General features: G+C 37.1%; 1 protein-coding gene across 1 annotated transcript in view; it reads left to right on the top strand.

Annotated features, from left to right (window-relative positions):
• Positions 1-21,041, top strand: part of Vps50 (vacuolar protein sorting 50) — a 664,618-nt gene that overhangs the window by 181,920 nt on the left and 461,657 nt on the right. Inside the window, exon 6 of the mRNA XM_090411754.1 lies at positions 16,043-16,160. Coding sequence (XP_090267880.1) covers positions 16,043-16,160 — 118 coding nt within the window. The remainder of the gene's footprint in view (positions 1-16,042; positions 16,161-21,041) is intronic.

Below are 21,041 nucleotides of genomic sequence, written 5' to 3'. Positions count from 1 at the left end.
GGATGAAATACTCCAATAAAGTGGTCATTGAGCAATTCCACTATGTCCTCTGCATCAGTCACTCTATTCCCATTTTTATCCCACAATATCATTCTTCCACAGTCATTTCTCCTCCCACTGGCCACATAGCTAAAAAATTCCCTAGGATTTTCTTTGGATCTTAGGGCCAATCTCCTCTCATATTCCAGTTTCGCTTTCCTTACCACACTAGTCACTCTTCTGGCCTGTGTCTTATATTCTTCACGCATCCTCTCTTCACCTGTCTCCTTATATCTCTTCCATAGCCTCTTTTTCACATTCAATTCCTGTTTAATATTGTTTGTCATCCACTTTACTCCAAATTGTTTTCTCTTCTTCACTTACCAAGAGAGCCCACAATCTTTGTTCCAGTGGAACCGCCCTCACTAATGAGCTTAACCACATACACAGCACTTTCCTCTCCAATGGCTACAGCGATCACAGCATCAAAAAAATAATCAACTCCTCCCCCATTCCCCTTCCTTCTCGTCAACAAGATTTTAAAAATGCCATCACCATACCCTACATCCGTGGCACATCTGAAAAAATAGCCAAGATACTAAAACAATACAATCTACACACAGCATACAAGCCCCACCGCAAACTGGCTACTCTTATCCGTTCTACAAAAGATCAGCTCCCTCCTCTCTCTCTGCCTGGAGTTTACAAAGTACCCTGTTCCTGTAAGCTGGCGTACTTTGGACAGACAGGCAGATCAGCATCCATCCATCTAGAGGAACACAAGTCTTACATCTTCAAACACAACTATGGCCATTCAGGCTTGGCTGACCATGTTTTGGACACCACCCACAGAGTATCATGGAAGAAAACCACCATGCTCCACCACAGCAAATTCAAGAAAGAGAGACTTTTCTTAGAAGCAGCAGCAGCTCTCAAAAACCAACCAAATCTCAATAAATATGGGTGCATTAAGCTTCCGAAGATTTGGGAAACACTCATCACCAGAGTTCCCACCTTACATTCCAGGCCACCTACTACTGCCCTTAGAGGGCGCTCTACCTAGATAGGACTTTAGTGTCACCCACGTGGTTGGGCTTAGTATTGTTTGTTATTTGTGCATATGTTACATTAATTTTTTTGTAATCCCCGTAGATGTCCTAGTGACTAGGACGAAATATAGGAAGCATTAAAGTCTATTTTAATTCTTTTTAAGTGTTGTAAAAATATCCATTAAGCCTCCAACATGATGTCCTCACAGCACTTAAGCCTCTACACACGTAAGACTATTATAATCACCTCCAACTGGTGGGAGAGATGTCATCTCAGTTAATTCTTGAGGGACAAATGTCTTAACCAAATCTAAAACTCTTGAACCTCTCATTCCCTCTGTTACATGTTGCCTAAGACATTTGTCCCTCAAGAATTCTAGAAATTCCATTCCACTATTGCTACATGCATCTTCCTCTCTCCAATTTATGCTACTGTAGTTAAAATCTCCCATAACATTCATTCTTCTTGCACTTGCCAAACTTAGCTGTCTAAACATCTCCTGGTCCCCATCCTCCATGCCCCTGGGTCTGTAGCAACACCCCACTAAATATCCTGTCTTGCCTACCTCTACCTCACACCATATGCTCTCAAAATCATTTGTCTCACTTCCTTCCAAAACCCCTACTCTTAGAGGACATAGGTCATCACTTATCATAAGCAGTACCCCATCACCACGCTTTCCCCTCCTATCCTGACGAAAAATTCTATACCCAGCGACTTCTATTCCTGTTATTATATCCCCTTCTGTCAACCACGTCTCAGTGATCCCAATAATTTTTGGCCAGGCTGATGCTATCTGCGCCACCAATTCCTCTCCCTTATTCCGGATACTCCTGGCATTAGTATAAAGCATATAAATTTCATTGTTTCTATACCCAGCATTATCCCTTCTAGACTCCACTGTGCTCAATGTTACCTTACATCGTCGCGCTTCTCCTAAGTATCCATTTCCACAAGAGGCCACCCCTGCTGTCATCCTCCCTGGGACACACTGACTCTTTCAGAACAGCAATCTCTCCAGATGCCTACGTCCTTCCTCATTCAAATGTAAACGGTCTCTCGCATACAATTCCTCTCCTTCCTCAAACACACTCCAAGCATCCACATATACCAGTCCTGTCTTGTCACACATTCTTGCTATTATGCCATTCAGTATCACCGCTCAGCTCCTCATTATCATACCTAGGCAACACACACACTATTTTTCCTCTCTCTCTATCCTTCCGTACAGTCTTAAGCAAAAACCTCATATCTCTCGCTGCCCGACTTACATTACCATTCAAGTCATTTGTTCCTACCATCACAATCATCTCATCCACCCTTTCACCTCTCTTAATTGCCATAGCCACCCTTTCTATTGTTCCTCCTGGCAAACACTCCTCACGCATCCTATCTTGAACACCACGGATCATTGAGTCGCCATACATTATACCTCTTACCATTCCCTCTCTCCTATTGTTTCCATTCTCTCCTGTTCTTTCATTCCCATATGTCTCTCTCATTCCCTCTCCTCTACTGTTATTCTCTCTTTTAGCATTCCCATACCTCTCTCTCCTACTGTTTCCATTCTCTCCTCTTCTAGCACTCCCATACATCTCTCTCATTCCCTCTCTCCTACTGTTTCCATTCTCTCCTCTTCTAGCACTCCCATGCATCACTCTCTCCTACTGTTTCCATTTTCTCCACTTCTATCACTTCCATATCCCTCTTTCCCTCATTCTGTCTCTCCTACTGTTTCCATCCTCTCGTCTTCTAGCATTCCCATACCTCTCTCTCATTCCATCTCTCCTACCGTTTCCATTCTCTCCTCTTCTAGCACTTCCATATCTCTCTCTCTCATTCCGTCTCTCCTACTGTTTCCATCCTCTTGTCTGCTAGTATTCCTATACCCCTCTCTCATTCCCTCTCTTCTACTGTTTCCATTCTCTCCTCTTCTAGCACCCCCATACCTCTCACTCATACTCCCTAAATTCTCTCTCTCCTACTCTGATTCTCCTTGCATTTATCTCTTCCATTCTCCTAATCTTATCTTTCATACTTCTGCTCTCATTCACAAGACATTCCACCTTCTCTTTCAACTCATCTATCTCCCTCTGCAGGTCAGTCACTCTTAATCTAAATTCACTCTCCCAAACAAAACATCTCCTAAACTTTTACAGTCACTCACACCTTCCACACTATCAACTATTATTTTCTCATTCATATATATCTTTTTTTCATTCTCTCCTATCACACTACTTGTCTTCCTACATTCATTCCCCGTTCCTGGAGCAACAAAGTCGGATATCGATATTTCTAATGCACTTATTTCCTCCAACTGCCTGCATTTTGCGCATATACGCTCTCTTTCACAAGCCACTTATCTAATTCCCGAGACGCATACATGCCGCAAGTACTGCATGCCACAAAATCCCTTATGATATTGCTAATAATTGAGTTCTTAAATGGCGGAGGACTTGGCGAAACGCCACTTGCGACTGCTGCTGAATCCGTCATCATTCCTTACTGCCGAGTAGCGTAATCGTTAATTATTCAATTAATTAATTCCGTTAAATAAATAGAAAAAAGTACAAACAATTACAAACAAAACATTTAAGTACACTAAATAAAATGAAATATAACTAAATACAGTAATGAAAACTTAGCTTCGTTTTGTCTTCCACCGTTATGCATTCGATTCCGAAGGTAACCAAAATATATTATATCGCGACAGCAACTAACTTCCAAAAAACAACCACTGAAGTACACTCGTATTCAGAGAAACGATTTAGCACTCAAAAACATAGAAAAACGGGGGAAAAACGGACTATTCATCAATTAAAAATCACTTTCTTCTGCACAGCTCAAATTCACCGCCACATGCTATGGCGACGCTAGCGCCAAATTATGAAAGAATTAAACCAAGAACCAGTAATAGAAAAAATTAAAAAATATAAACATAAATGGATGGAACACGTTCAAAGAATGAAAACAGAAAGATTACCAAAACAAGCCTTAAAGTACAAGCCATTAGGAAAAAGAAAACCAGGACGTCCTCTTAAACGATTCAACAATGACTTCTAAAGCCGGAATACACATGATGATAATGATGAATATTATTCTTGTGCAAACGTGTATATATTTCTAATCAATCTTATATTATCAATTAACCTGAAAAATCTGGCCTTGTTCAGCATGGAGTGGATACTGAACACAGTATCCTAAGGTCCAGTACTCGACTTTTACATCGGTGCAGGTTTTGATTTCATCGGTTATTTAAAGAGATTGCTGAAGCACTTCTATACTAAAAATTTTTTTTTAATTTTCACATTTTACATCCATAGACTCCCTGTGGTCACTCCCGTACCTCACAGATTTTGGAAGTGAAGTCTTCTGCTGGAATAAGTGGTAGGTCACAGATTTCCTTTCCACACAGAATTTGTAGGACAATCACAAACATCCATGCCTGTGGTGGGATTCGAACCTGCAGCCTCTTGGCTGGAGAGCAGACATGCTAACCATTTGGCCAAACAGGCTGGCTTGGAAAACAACTCTCTCTCTATTACCAAGATTTGGATAAGTCTCTTCCTCATAAATGGCAATCAATAAAAGCCCCCCTCCATTTTAATTATTATTATTAAAGCGTAACATAATGCTATGTCATTTCATTATCAAAAGAAATTTAATTCTATTTCAAATCACTTAATTTTAAATTTGTGATCTTATTTTATTGTAACCACTCACTAGGTTGCATGTGGCTCAGTTCTGTTAATAGGATTAACATTCTTTGTTGTAGCTTCACATTGCGATTATGCTGATGCTCTGAGGATGGCCAGTTAGTTTCTGGTCGAAATATTTGCACTAAGAAAATTACTATATTCTTCTGAATACATCTGTCTGATAAATAAAAAATAAAGGAAACTAGTGGGATATGGGTGACTATTGGACTGTTTCAAGGCTCTGTACTACTAGGGCCTGTTCTGTTTAATTTATATATTAATCATGAGTGTTTAATAAATTTTGCAGACCCCACCTTACCAAGCAAAAAAATATATCTTCCTAATAATCCCCTTCCCGTTTCTGAATATATTTCAATAAGTTCATAGGAGTTGCATAACATGATTAAGGGTGTTGCATCTGTGTTATCTTGAGGTTAAAATATTTGTTTAGAAAGTCATTTTTTATTAAATAAAAAAAAAAAATTCTAATTTGATCAGTGTACAGCTACTTTCCAGTTGGCAAAATCTGCTCATTATATGCAGGTGGGCAAGAGTATTTCTCGGTTTTAGGTTGATATTCAGTTGTTTCCTATTGATGCCAAATTGGGGAGTGCCATACTTGATAAAAATAATGTAACAAATGATTTCTGATTCTGAATTTAATAGGTCATGATAATATAGATGGTTAAACTGGCTAGTTTATTCTTCTTAACCCAGAAATGATATGCTAGTGGTTTCTGGGTTAGGAAGAACAAAAAATATATAAGTAATAAACATGAACCATTTTGTTTTTCCTAACCCAGAAGAACCACTAGCATATATGGCAAAACTAGTCGGTTTAACTATCTATACCATATTTACTTGAATATAACTCACCTTTGCATATATCTCACACCCCTGATTTTACTTTACAAAAAAATAAATTAAAAAGTTTTGCAAATGAAAAAAGTTCAAAACTTTAAGAAATAGATAGTGAATATTGTTATGGCAGTTTCAGATATTTTGGAATTTGGTTGAAGGGAATCGGCCTTTCAACTCAACAATCGTCAGCTTGCCTTTGTTGAGTCGCGCGATCTTTCATTAATACTGTGCCAACCTTATGCGAGACTGGAAGTAGCGATAGCCAATAATAGATAAGTCATTCCCATTTTCAGTTGTTGTTTTTTTTTTTGCATCATGGCAATCTTATGATTCTAAAATGATAAAAGGACAAGCAATAATGAAATTGTTTGTTGTAATTTAATTACAACAAACAAGAAGCATTGCCGCTAAAGATTCAAATGTAATGCATGATGAAGGTGAGCAGTCAATTGTGTAAATAAAGTTGATAATTAAAATTTAAATGCATTTGTTTTATAAATGTGAGCAATTATAAATTATGATGAATACTAAGAATTTAATTATAAACGTCAATTTAATTTTTTTTCCTAAAAACTTTAGTTTCTGAAAATCCTTGTACATTTTACAAAATTAAAATTAAAAAATCACTGTGATTTTTTAATTTTAATTTTGGCGAAAAAGTGCGAGTTCGAGTAAATACGGGATTATTATAACCTATATTAAACACAGTCTCAATTATCATTTGTCGCATTCATTTTTTGGTTGAAAAATCTACATACTCAAAGGTGATGTGGATATCCTGCAAGATCATTCAGAAAAATTGACATTGTGGGAAAATGATATTAGTAGTCGATTTAATATTTCAAAACGTAAAGTTATGTATGCACTTTGGGATGATAAGATTATATATCACATTTATTATACTGGGTTGGAGGAATTGATGAGGTTATGGATTTAGGAATAATAGTGGATAAAGAATTGGAGATCAGAGGATATATTACAAAAGTTTGCAAAATAATTCAAAGGATTACTTGGATATTGAAAAACACATAAGTAAAGGTAAGGAGAATTGTTATTCCTCTTTATCTCCTTCATGTGAGGCATCTGTTTGTGAATGAGGGCAACTCCCAGTGATTGTACTAGCTCTTTTCATCCATAGTCAGTTTTTAATTATCCTGTCTTACAGACCACCATATCTGGGATCCAACACCTCATAGCCATGTTTGCAGTGTGATGTGACCTGTGGACATCTAGAAGGGTGTCCGCAGGTCACACAGGTGTCTACTCTGCCCTCTGATTTGGCAAGATGGATGGTCCTGGATGGCCTGACCAGGATCGGTTGGCTTTGGTTACAAAGGTCATTAATTTTTCAGTAAGTCTCCTTTCCCATGGTATAATACCTCACATTGGGATGTTGTCATCTGTACCAGGGTTAACGCAGATGCTATATTGGCATTCCACTTCTGAATGCTGTCATTGCTTGCTGGAGAGTGGTCATTCATGTGTGACTCTGGCATCAAACTAAATTCCTCCTGAAAACGAATACTTCTTTATTCTCTTGTTTATCAGCTCGCTCAACAAGCCTTGACCGTGTCAAGAAACCATCGAATTATCAAATGAAACACAAACATCAGAGACAGCAACAGCAATACCAATGACTAAACAAACACATGAAATCACAGTAATAAGTTTTAATAAGTAAATATTTCAACCAAGTATCATTGTCCTATGATACTTAGGATGAAATATATACTTATTAAAACTTATTACTGTGGTTATGTGTGTTTGTTTAGTCATGAATACTCCACAGGTTTCATTGTACAATAAAGCAATACCAATGTTTTTAATACTACACTGAACTGGTGAACAGGCACTTCGGAAGATCCCTGAATCAGTGAAGAAAATTCATTCACAGCATTCTTCCAAACAACATCTATTGGAGGAATACCAGTTACTGTCATCCCCTACAAAATATTGAACTCTCTCAAGAAGTAATATCAGAGTAGGATCTCTTTGATGTGCTGTACAAAGAGATCTGCTACAAAATGAAAGATCATAGTGACAACCATGAGGAGAATATTTATATTTAGAGAAGATCATCTGTTTTCACCAGAACATCATCTTTACTTTCACACTACTCCTGTGCCACCAACATCTGTGAAAACAGGATAACTACCGCATATTATCGCGTATAATGCGAAACATTTATGGTAAAAAATACTACTTAAAGTTAGGGGTTCGCATTATATGTGGATCCTAAAAAAATATAACATCTTATTAGACTTGCACACACAATATATACTACCTAATGCCTATGCAACCAATTCTACTTGACCCACTTGCATTTGGCGACCGAGCATACATCGTATGTGTGCATGCGCTCTCCATCACCAAATGATAGAGCACAGTGAGATAGATAGAGCACAGTTAGGTATATTGGTTTAACCACAGTTCATTTTAAATATTATTCGTTAAACAAACCTAGCCTGAAAATGAGCCAACAGAAACGTAAACTTCATCTTTTGAAGCAGGATTTAAATTGCGTGTTGTGCAGTTTGCAGAAGAACATAATAACAGTGTTGCTATGAGAGAATTTGGTGTAGCAGAGATTAATATTAGACTTTGGCATAAGCAAAAAGACAGTCTTGAAAAATTCCCCAAAATGAAACGTGCCCGTCATGGAGATGTAGCATCCTTTCCAGAACTTGAAGAAGAGCTAAATGAATGGATTTTGATGCAACAACAAGATGGCATTATAGTAACAAGAAATGCAATTCGTTTTTGAGCTCTGCAACTCAAGAATGGTAAATTCAGGGACACACCAGGTATTTCATCTTTTCTTGCTTCGCCTGGGTGGTGCAACAGATTTATGGAATGCAAAGCATTAACATTACGACACTGAATAAAAATTGCGCAGAAGTTACCAAAACAGCTTGAAGAAAAAGTGCAGTTCTTCAATAAATTTATCATAAAATTACGGAAGTGTCACGGATATGAACTTTCCCAAATTGGCAATATGGATGAGACGCCCATGTACTTTGATATGCCTGGGAATCGAACAGTAAACTCAGTTGGTGAAAATGGTGTCTTCATAAAAACAACGGGACATGAAAAAACGCATTTTACCGTTGTTCTAGCATGCATGGCAGACGGAACCAAATTAAAGCCAACAGTGATATTTAAAAGGAAGAAAATACCAAAGCATACGAAATTTCCACCAGGTGTAATTGTTCGTGCTAATCAGAAAGGTTGGATGGATGAAGAAGGCGTACAATTGTGGCTGGATCAAGTATGGAACATACGTCCAGGTAGCTTGTTATGTCAACAAAGCATGGTAGTCTGGGATATGTTCCGGGCGCATTTAACAGAGGCAAGCAAAGAGAAAGCACGTGAGCTACGTACAGACCTAGCAGTCATACCGGGTGGTCTAACTTCCGTTTTGCAGCCGCTTGATGTCAGCTTGAATAAGCCATTTAAAGATCACTTACTGGTACGTGAAAAATAGAGAGAATGGATGTCATCTGGTTTGGTGAAGATGACAAAGGGTGGGAATTTTCAGAAGCCTGAGATCACCCTAGTCACCACCTGGGTTAAAGAAGCATGGGATTCGATACCATCTGAAATGATTCAACGCTCATTTCTTAAATGTGGAATAAGTAATTCAACGGATGGATCCGAAGATCACGTCATATACGAAAGCAAGGATGACGCACAAAAAATTGGAGAGCATGAAAACGATGACGACAACTGCTACACTGATGACGCAATCCCTACAGATGAATTTATAAATGAAATGTTTGACGATTCAAAAGAAGAAGAATTTAAAGGATTTTCACATTTTGTTTCAAAATAAATATTTCTTTCATTAATTCGTATTGTATTTTGACATTTTGTTTTAAAATAAATATTTCTTTCGTTAATTCGTATTGTATTATTTATAATGTTATGGAACAAGATTAACAGATTGTATTATACGTGGACATGGCATTTTAGGGCTAGTTTTCAAACAAAATTTCTAGTTCACATTATACGTGGATCGCATTATACGCGATAATATGCGGTAAATTGTCCAGTTAGGCTTTTCATCCCAAACCCTTTCAAATGTTAAAAGTATGATCATTCTCAAATTGCATGTCATTGGTCTGCCATCTGTCCCTGTAGCAGTAAAGATCACAAGAACAAAGTCTGTAAGAGCAAAACACCAAAATAACCTATTTGTGAGGGAGATCACCTAACATACTCCTGGGCATTCCAAAGGTGGAAAGTTTTAATTTTCTGGAAATGAATGCCAGAAAATTAAAACCAAACAATGCATCACTTATCTGGAGGCAAGGAAGCAGTATACCACATATTCAGCAACATCTAGTAGTAAACCCTCATATGCTGAGAAGACAATTGTAAAGAAAGTGTCTGTGTGGACTTTTCACACATAGGTGAATCCCATCATCTCATAATTACAACATCGCTAAAAAAACCATACGATTTGCTTGCTGTCTCTCTAGAGCACATAAAAGAAAATAATATGTCTCACTACACCAAAATCTATTAATTAAGAATATAATGGAATGTGCACCACAGAGGGTCAAAGACATACCTCGAGATCTTCTAATTCAGGGCCCGTCAAGCAGTGGTATGGACACTCCATCACTTTAGAACAAGATAAAACAATTAATATTCCTAGTGTCCTGAAGGTAATTCAAGTTGATTATTAACAGACCTCCATTGAGTCAAGTGACTCGTCGTGGAAGTTTCTGCTCTCACGCACAGGTTATCACACCTCGACTTAAATGCATTCACTATCCCTGCACTCACCACACTCTCAGGCAATGCATTCCAATCACCCACCACTCTTCATGCAAATAATTGCTCCTTACCTCCTTGCTCACACCCACCATATACAGCTTCCAGGTATGGCCTCTCGTTCTCCACCTGTCTTCAGATACTGTATGAAAAATCTCATCCATGTTAATCTGGTAATTGCTCCTTACCAACTTATACATCTCGATCATATCTCTCCTTTCCTTCTATCTAATAGGCTTTGTAATTTGCATTCTCTCAATCTGTCTTCATATTACACATTCCAAAGATCAGATATCAACTTATTCAATCATCTCTGGACCCTCTCCAACATTTCATCATCGTTTTGAAAACCTGGCAACCAAATCTCTGCACAGTAATCCATATGCGACCTCATCAAAGTCTTGTACAATAGAATCAAAACATCCTTACTTCTATGTGTCAGTGTTCTCCGCATCATTCCTATAATTCGCTGTGTTGTTCTCACAATATTAGCAAAATGTCCATGAAATTTCAAGTCTCTATCCACCAGAATCCCCAAGTCCTTCATCTCCTCCAAAATATCCCCATCAATCCTATGCTTTGCATCCCATCTTTGCTTTCCAAATTTTAAAACCTTACACTTTGTAACATTAAACTGACATCCCCAAACACTTGATCATTCAGACTGTTTATTTAGCCCCTCTTGCAAAGTTACATCCACTCAACTTTGCATCATCTGCAAAGAACTGCATATCACCATTTAAGCCATTTCCAATGTCATTTACATACAAATTAAACAACAATAGCACCAAAACAGACCTCTGGGCATGCCACTAGTGACTTTTCAGTTCTGGGTTATCTCTCCTCCATTCACAACCTGTTGGTACCTATCAGACAGCCAGTCTCCAATCCAACACACTAATCTACTTTCCAACCCCATCTGTTCCAGTTTAACTACTAGTTTGTCATGTGGTAATCCATTGAAAGCCTTTGCAAAATCTAAATATACTACTATATATCCCCCCCCCCCTTGTCCAATGCATTCATCACCTTGTTATAATAAGTAAGCAGATTGCTAAAACACAATCTTCCTTTAGCAAACCCATGATGTCCATTAAAGGGAATTCTACTGCTGTCCACCTCATTGTAATAAGTAAGTAGATTGCTAAAACATGATCTTTCTTTAGCAAACCCATGCTGTCCATTAAAGGGAATTCCACTGCTGTCCACCTAGTTCTGAATCCTTGTCCTCACTAGCTTCTCCAACACTTTGACCACAACTCCACACAAGCAGATTGGCCTATAATTTGAAGCCTTAGTGTTATCACTTCCTTTATGAAGTGGAACAATTTTGCCATCTTTCCATTCCTTTGGGGCCTTGGCTAATCTAAGACTCATGTTGAAAATGTACGTTAAAGGTGTTGTTAATTCCCTGGAACATTCCCTCAAAAGACACATGGTGATATAGTCCTATGGCTTTCTTGACATCAAGTTTACGCAATTCCTCATATACCTCCTCACTCACTATCAATGGTTCCTCTCCCCATTCCTACTGCTCTCGAGTTCTGCATTATGTTATAATCACAAGGATGGAATACTTTAATGAAGTGGTAACTTAACACCTCTGCAATATTCTCCTCAGTGTTTATCATTTCCCCCATTATCACTGACCAACATCGTCCTCCCGTAATCATTCTTCCTTCTGTTGGCCACATATCAAAAAACTCTCTAAGATTCATTTTAGCATCATTTGCTAACTGCTGCTCATACCACACTTTTACTTCTCTTACTAAGTAAGTAACCTTCCTTGCTTGCTCTTTGTACTCCTCATGTAAGTGATTATCTTCACACATCTTGTGCTGCCTCCACAATGCTTTTTTCTTCCAGATTGCACTCTTCGCCTCTTCAGTCATCCATTTTACACCTACCTTATTTAATCTGACCTTTGGAATACACACAGTCATTGCCTCTGCAAGATAATTCCTGAGTAGAGATCAAGCAACATTGATTTCCTTGCCATGCAATTCCTCATTTCATGATATTGCTGCAAGCTGCCTCCTGAGTTTGCCATAATCATCTGCCTTATAGTTCTGCTATTTAACTCTTTCTCACAAAACTTCTGATGTGGCTGGAGGATGATGTGACATTTCATTTACAACAACATGTTCTGATGAGATAATTAAATTCAAAACCCTTGATCCATGTGTGGCCTCTGTTACATACTGCTTAATGTAGTTATCTCTTAAAAACTCAGGAAATTCATTCTCTTTGGTTCCTGATGATGATGTCTCTTCATTTCGGTCTATATTACCATAATTAAAAGTGCCCGTAATGATAATCCTTTTCTATTAGCCAGACCAATTTGTCTAAATATTTCCTTCTCACTACCTTCCACATTACCAGGTTTTTAGTAACACCCGTACCAAACATTTCATCCTATCCACCTCCACTTCACACCATTCTGTTTCAAAACCACTGTCAGTATTTGCTCCTGGCATCTCCACCTTGAATGGGCACAACTCCTCTGCCATCATCAGTAACACTCCTCTTCTCTTTTTGCTTTGTCTATTTTCTTGAAAGACTACATATCCCTTCATCTCTATTCTTATCAGAATGTCTTCCTCATTCAACCATATCTCACATATACCAATTTTTGAGTGAAAGAACTCTATCAATGCTACAATTTCATTCCCTTTGTTTTGACTACTTCTAGCATTTGTAAACACATACACTACCTCATTTCTGTTTCTTTAACAAGTACCACTAACCCTACTTCTCAGATATGACTCCTCTACACTCCCCCCCCCCCCCATCCATTCCAGTCTATCATCACTGATACTACACCTCTCCCTAGACCTAAATATCACTCCTCCTGCATCCTTGACTGTCTTAATCCTTTCTTGCACACGCAAACATCTACTCATGAAACCATCATCCACAGTTTTCACACAATGTTCCCTGTCCACTGTGTTCCTTCTTTCTTATTCTCTCTGCTTGCTCCACTAACCTCTCCATTCACACACTTGCCTACGTTACTCCCCTTCTATTCCACAACACCTCTTGCTTCCTCACATCTCACATTCACTTCAGTCATTCTCTCTTGCAACAACAGTTTTTCCAACTGACTCACACCAAATCCATTCAAATATAGCCCATCTCTTTTATACATCTCTATCCATCCCTCAAACTGATCCCACACATTCACAAAATGAATTCCTTTCTCTTCACAACTCTGCTAGCATACCATTCAAATTCTTCGCTCACCTTCTCAACTCATCATTATCAAGTCTTTTGCTCACATACTCCTCTTATCCAATGCTTTAACCACCTGCTCATTCTACCTCCTGAAAATCAGACCTTGTGATTGTCTTTGATATTTTTCCTGATGAAGAAGAAATGATGAATACTAATTCACCCCATTTCTCTAAAAATTAAAAATCCAAGGCTGATGAAGATAAAACCATTCAAGGACTTCTGTTCCATCAGCAATGCTGTGAATCATTTGACAGAGTTTATTAAAGGTTCCATGACATCAGTTCCTGAAGCATCTAGTTGGTATCCACATTTCTGTATGCTATGGTGGAATGATGATTTCACAGTAGCTGAAGAATCCCAGAAGAAAGCCTGAAGTATTTTCCAAAGATAATCCACAACAATCAGCTTTGTTGCCTTCAAACATGTCCTAGCTCGAGCAAGACATCTGGACTCAGTTAAAAGGAATCCTGGATCCAATACACAACTTCCATAACAATTGCAACCTAACCAGAGCAGAAAACTTGGCCCTTAAAATTAAAAACAAAAAAACAAGACATTGTTTTTAAAAAAGTGGATAAAGGCAGTGCTACTGTTGTCCTTGATCTGACAGCTTATCTGGAAAAAATGAACCATTTAGTATCTTACCACAACACGTACCAAATGGTGAACTACAACCCTACAAACTGCATCAAAAAGAAAACAATAGAATTAATCAAATCGGTGATCATGTGGCCAGAGGAAACAACAAGCAAAAACTAATACCGCACTATGCCTGTGCTCCCAGAATTTACGGCCTGCCAAAAATACATAAAACAAACACACCACTACGACTGATAGTTGAAGGAATCGACAGCCCTAATCATCGCTTAGCCAAGAAACTAGTGGCTACACTCAAGGAGTTGGTAGGTTATTCCCCCTCCTACATAAAAAATACACTACACTTCATAAACAAAATTAGAAACATCACACTCAACGACGAAGATTTATTACTCAGCTTTGACATAACTGCCCTTTTCACTATTGTCCTGATCAATGATACTATTTTTCTCTTACAGAACATATTTCCGCTCAGTATCATGGCCCCTCTTTGCCCGTGTGCTCCACTCCGGATATTTCGCATGGCAAAATAATCCTTTCTCAGTGCTGATAATATTCCATTAAACCTCCAACATGAATTCTTCACAGCACTTAAGCCTCAACACACGAATTAAAGTAATTATTCTAACACATGTGTTGTGTGTCCATAATTTCTTCACTATGAATTCCAGCAAGAATAATTTCAGAGTCTGTGTTGGGATAAAGGGAATGGACACAGTTATCTGACTTTATGAAAGAAGAATAGAAATTGCAAAGATCACACTTTCTGTCATCATAGTGCCAAAAGAATTATGCTTAGGTTAGAGAAGACTGGACACGCTTATGGTATATGATACTCAGAAGAGAAGTGGCATTTACAGCATATGAAGGAGAACTGATTAAGAAAAGTGATTAAGAAATGATATTCTAAGTGAACAGTTTCCATTGTCATACTTCAACATTTCTTCATCGTTGATCATTGATATTGGAAAACACATTTGAAGAGCTGGAAACATTATCTTCCCGAGGAATATGATGTTACTGTTTAAGCATTTGGAATGGAAAAAACCAGACTCCAGGGTTAAAAATTCAAAGAGAGTAGAGTGATTAGTAATCATTCTATCCTCTTTCAATGTGGTGGAATGACAAAATGCAGCAAGAAAATTGTGATCCTCAGAGATCAAAAATAGATGATTCCCAGTTTGGCATCCTGGAATGCTCAGGAACCACCCTTGTGACTGAATGTATCATTCATGTTGTGATTGTTACCTTCAGATTGAGATGGTTGGGAATAGAAATTTGATTCTGAATATCTGTTAGTCCTTATGCATATAAATGAGTTGTATTATGGCACTGAATGTTGAAAAAGTAGATGTGAAAGCCTGTTTTTATGGATTTCTCATGCTTTTTTGGGGGGGAGGGGGGATTGCATGCCTGCTGTTTTCCATGACTTTTACAGAGAAAAGTTAAAAGTAGGACCATATGGTGGTGGTGGGGGTTAGGGTCATGGACCTGTCTTCTCCACCTTAGATGAATGCCACTCCCCCCCCTCCCCCATACCTTTTTACTTAGTCTTATTCAAGGCATACTGGTATATTAAGTACAATATGCCAGAGTTTATCACAAGTGCACAGAATTGTGCACTTGTTATAAACCTCTTGATGCATTACCATCTAGTTTAGTCTGGTGTAGTGAATAGTCTGTAGAATCAATTTATTGCTGTGACCATGTAAAAGGTTATTTATAATCATATAGCACTGTATTTTCATCTCTTACTGATTTTAATGAGTTTCAGTTAATGTTCATATTATAATCAAATAATCTTTTGCTGTAAGTAATCAAAATCACTTATGTAATTATTCTAGCTTTTTAGCACAAGCCAAGAAAGACTTTACAACAGCCAGTTTGGGTATTTTGGCTAGTTACCGAAAAAGAGAACAACTTCGTAATCTGCTAAGATCTCTATACATGATTAAAACATTGGTAAGAATTGTTTTATTCTAAGTGTTAATAAATTTGGAGCTAATTTTATATGATGGTCTAAATCGGCAAACTCTTCTTATCTAACAACCTTCTCCATCCTGTTTTCAGTTATATTTCTGCCTCACATGTATACTAGTTCATTTCATCAGAATCTCTGTACAGTTACATCTTCCTGCAGCAAATATATAGGAAACAAATAAATAGTACATTTCACTGAAGTTTGCTATAGTTGATATTCTTTTGGAATTTCATTGTTATGAGACTTAATGAGGATGGAGTTTTGTTTGCTTAATTAATTGTAATGGTATAATGAAAATCAGTCATATTATGTAATTGCTTATCTAAAAGAGAACAAAATAAATTTAGGAATCCTAGAAAATCAAAACAATATATAAAAATTTACATAACAAAACAAGATATAAATATCAGCACTCTTCATTATGAGATCTCATAATATTAACCATTGCATCAACCATTGCAAGAAGCTGAGGATGCAATGATTGTTGCATCCTCAGCTTCTAAAAAAACTAGGATTCCTCTTTTGCTGAAGATGTTACTTTAGGGTGATCAGACGTCCCTTTTTTAATGGGATTGTCCCCTTTTTTAGCCTCTGGTCCCGTTGTCCCAACAAAACCTCAACGGGACACTAATTGTCCCTTTTTATTAACTTTAGTCCCGTTTTGTCCCTTTTTTGAATTCGTGGCATGACTTCATTCTTGTATGTTCAAATATGGAAAGGATAATGTCTCTACTGGTGACGTGATAACCTGAGATTGAAAACATGCATGCTATGATGATTATCAACCATTATGAACGCACTCTCTCTGCGATAGGACAAAAATGCTGCAACCAGTGGCAGCACTGCTGCATCTGGGAGATAACAAGGTTACTTTGTCTGTCATACCATTTTTTTGTGCTTCTTATGCCGGTCTGTTAGTAATTGTGAAAGTTAAAGCAAGTATACATTGTGAATGGTGATATTTCATCCAGATTTTATCATGCCAAAAAGGAAGTGTAGTTTTACTTGGGATTTAAAAGAAGAATATCCCTTTCAATTGAAAATGGAGACCATTCTAATATAAAACAGCATTTGACAAAGCAAAAACATAAATTGGTAGCCATTGCTCGCAATTCAAGTCAAGATGTTACATCATTTTTCACAAAAAATTCAAAAGGGAAATAAACTGACGAAAGTAAATGTCTTGCAGCTCAAGGAGGTTTGTTTGCATTTCATGCAGTGAAACATAACCTTTCTTTGAGGTCAATGGACTGCACCTCTGCAATAGTGAGAAATTTATTTCAAAAGAAATTTACATGTGGGCAAACAAAGTGCCAGTCAATTTTAGTGAATGTCCTGGCACCTTGTGCAATTGAATTGCAACAAGCCAAATATGTGTCAGTTATGGTAGACACATCAAACCACAGAGATTTAAAGTTGGTGCCTATCCTTGTTAGGTACTTCATCCTGAATAAAGGTATTCAGGTTAAAGTGATAGATTTTCAGAACATAACAGGAGAAACAGCAGAACTGCTTGCAAATCATATATTGGATATTTTGCAGAAACAGCAACTGACTGAGAAAATTGTTGCATTTTCTGCAGATAACTGCAACACCAACTTCAGTGGATACAAACAAGGTGGTTCCAACAATGTATTTTCAAGACTCAACAAAGGGTTAAAAATGAAAATTTATGCTATTGGCTGTGCTGCTCATGTTGTTCATAATGGTGTACAGACAAGTGCTGATATTTTGCCTATTGATATCAAAACAATTGTAAATAAAATATTTCAGTATTTCCACATTTACACTGTGAGAGTAGAGGAATTGAAGAATTTCTGCACATTTACAGAAATTGAATACAAGTATGTTCTAGGTAATGTACAAACAAGATGGTTATCATTACTACCAGCTGTGAATAGGATTATTGACATGTATGATGGAGTCAGATCTTACTTTTTATCACAAGATAAATGCCCTACATTGTTGAAATCAATTTTCAGTAACCAACAATCAATTCTTTCGCTCCATTTCATGCAAAGCCAGCTGAAAATATTCTCAGCAACAATAACGAAAATAGAAAGGGAAAATATTTTGGCAACGGAAGTAGTAATAGAATTGGAATTGTCAGACAGAAAATTACAAATAGAAAAGCTGAGAACTTTCAAACATTTAAAATGTCATCAATTATTTCAGAGTTCAAAGATGAGGGCGTCTTTGATGAAAAAGAATTTTTAAACACTATGAATTTATTTTATGATATTTTCCTTTAATATTTAAGCAAATGGACTTATCATTTCCAGCTATTGCAAGCATTTCACTGGATTAAGTTGCAAACTCCACTAACTTTGGCTGAAGTTGCAAGCAGCCTAAAAGCAATCAGTGATGGTGACAGCAAAATATTCAATATTGTTGATGAAGTCAGCCATATAAATAATGTTGTGAACTCCAAGATGGAAGAACGGAAGAACACAAACGCTGAAGCAGGCAAAAAGTGGTGTGACGTGTTTAAAGTGCCCCAAGAAAAAAAAAAACATCCACTACAAAAACATACTGCCAGTTGTTATGTTTGATATAGCAATCCCAGGAACAAACGCAACTGTAGAGAGAGTTTTTTCTCTCATGATTTCTTTGTGGTCTGATGAAAAGAGCTGCTTTAACACCAAGACTGTGAAAGCAATAATTGTGATCAAGACACACATTGACATTTCGTGTATTGACTTTTATGAGTGCATCTTGAAAGAACCAACACTTTTGGAAGAAATGATATCTTCATATAAATATAATGATAATGCTTGTGATTTTGTAGGTTAAAATATTAGTTTGCACACTAAGGGGATAAACATCCTATGTTGTTTTATAGCCAGTAAGCGAAACTAAAGATCGATAACTACGATCTATAAGTTTCATGCCGAAAAACTATCGGAGAAGGCAATTCGAAGTAAAGGTGGAGCAAGCTCCCTCACTATTCTTGATATTTTCTCATAATGTAAAACACAGCTCCTAGGAGATGTAATACTGTCATTACATTAGGAGGAGAGGTCACTACCCAGACTGGTTTCAACCTTTTTTGAGGTCTCATCAGTGAGTAGGTAGACCTGGAAGTAGGTAGCATGGCTCTTCACCATACCAGGTTTGTATATTGTTTATCTGTTCACAGATTTAATTTGTCATCTTCGCTAAAGCTTGCACCTAAACTGGTGAAGTACATTACATGTTTTCTAGGTTTTCGATGAAGAATGCAATTGATATTTTAACATGTTGCATCTTATTTGCATAGTTTTAATCTTTCTGCTTCAGATTTTCATATCAAGCTTGTTACTGTTGTTCAGTTTAGCTAAAAAAAGAGTCCTGAAGGCTTTTGGCAGATTTATTTAGAATTGTAACACTTCCATGGGCCTCCTGTTGTTTATGCCCAAGCTCCTTATGATTTTGAAATACCTTGCTTATTGAATAATTTCATTATATCCCCTTCAGTAGTTACTAGGTCACCATTTTCATCCCCCCCTATAATTGTGGCTTAGACTGTCTTCATCAATCATGTTAATGATTGATAAAAAATAAAGTGAAATTTCTTGGTTACTAATGAATTAGAATACGTTTATGTTAAATAAGATTGGAAGTTAAAGTTATCTTAAACAATCACTTCTTATATAGAGATATAGGTGTTGCCAAATTAAGACTGGAAGAAGAGGGTACTTTTTTATGAGAAATAAGGAAGGATTGGATTGTGCAAGAATTGAAGTTCAGATTGTCAGAATCACAGTGAAGAAGATAGTTTGCAGATCAGAATTTAGGGATTCAAGAATACATATTCTGAAACTTGAGTTATTTGTGTCATGCAAAGTTAAAATAGAGATAGATGAAGTGAACAGGATATAATGAGACCTCATAGGAGATCAAGACCAGCACTGGTAGGGTGAAGTCGTATAAAAGTAAGCGTTCATTAATAGTGTAAATAGTCTGGTTTATGAGAGCTTACAGTTTCTAGAATGATCCATATCATAGTCTTCAATGTGAGGGTGTGAATTAGGACTTCAGGGCTGATATCTAATAGTGGGGATCAATTAACTTATATTATTTTTATGGCTGTTTATCCTAGTTAACTTGTATTTTATGAAGTTCTTGAAAAATAGAGAGCTACCCATCATCATCAAATTCCTGACATATACCCTCAGAGGATGTACAGGATCTTATGACAGTACTACATGAAAAGTTACGTGATTACAAACTTCCTATCAACAGTTTTCTCTAGATTAGCCTGTTATCTTCCAGCATTCCAATATTATTAGATTAGATCTTATATTTCTGTCTCTTAAAGCACTTTTTACTCTATCAGTCCACCTATATCATGGTCTTCCTCTGAGTGTTTTTCTTGCTATTCTGGCAAAGAACACTTGTTTAGCTAATTTTTCCTTTCCTTCTGTTCATGTGACCATACCACCTGAGATTAGCATTGCTGACAATGGCAAATTCTTTCCTAATTTCATCATTTTTATTCTGATACTGGCATGGATCCCATTTGTTCAGTCCCTAATCTTTTTCAGGACTCTCATATTGGTGGTCTCCAGTATTTGTTCAAGAGCTTTATTTCTAACCCTGCTCTCATATCCATAAGTTAAAATTGGTGTGAACACTATCTTGTATACAACTAGTTTAGTATTTTGACTAATCTCTCTCTTATTCCATATAAATTTATTCAGTTGACTTCCTACCATACCAGCTTTGTTAATTCTGCTGTCTATTTCCAAATTTAATTTGCCATCTTCACTAAGAAGTGTGTCTAAATAGTTGAAATGTTTTACTTGTTCTGTAGGTTCTCCATTCATGATGCAGTCGATGTTTTTAATTGGTCTGCCTTCTTCATTGTCTTTGTCTTTTTA

This window comes from Typopeltis vanoorti, chromosome 22, assembly GCF_054136105.1.
Source record: "Typopeltis vanoorti isolate ZY-2024b chromosome 22, IOZ_Tvanoo_1.0, whole genome shotgun sequence".
NCBI lineage: Eukaryota > Metazoa > Arthropoda > Arachnida > Uropygi > Thelyphonidae > Typopeltis > Typopeltis vanoorti.
The sequence above is the reverse complement of the archived record's forward strand: the minus strand, read 5'-3'. Positions and strand labels throughout refer to the sequence as shown.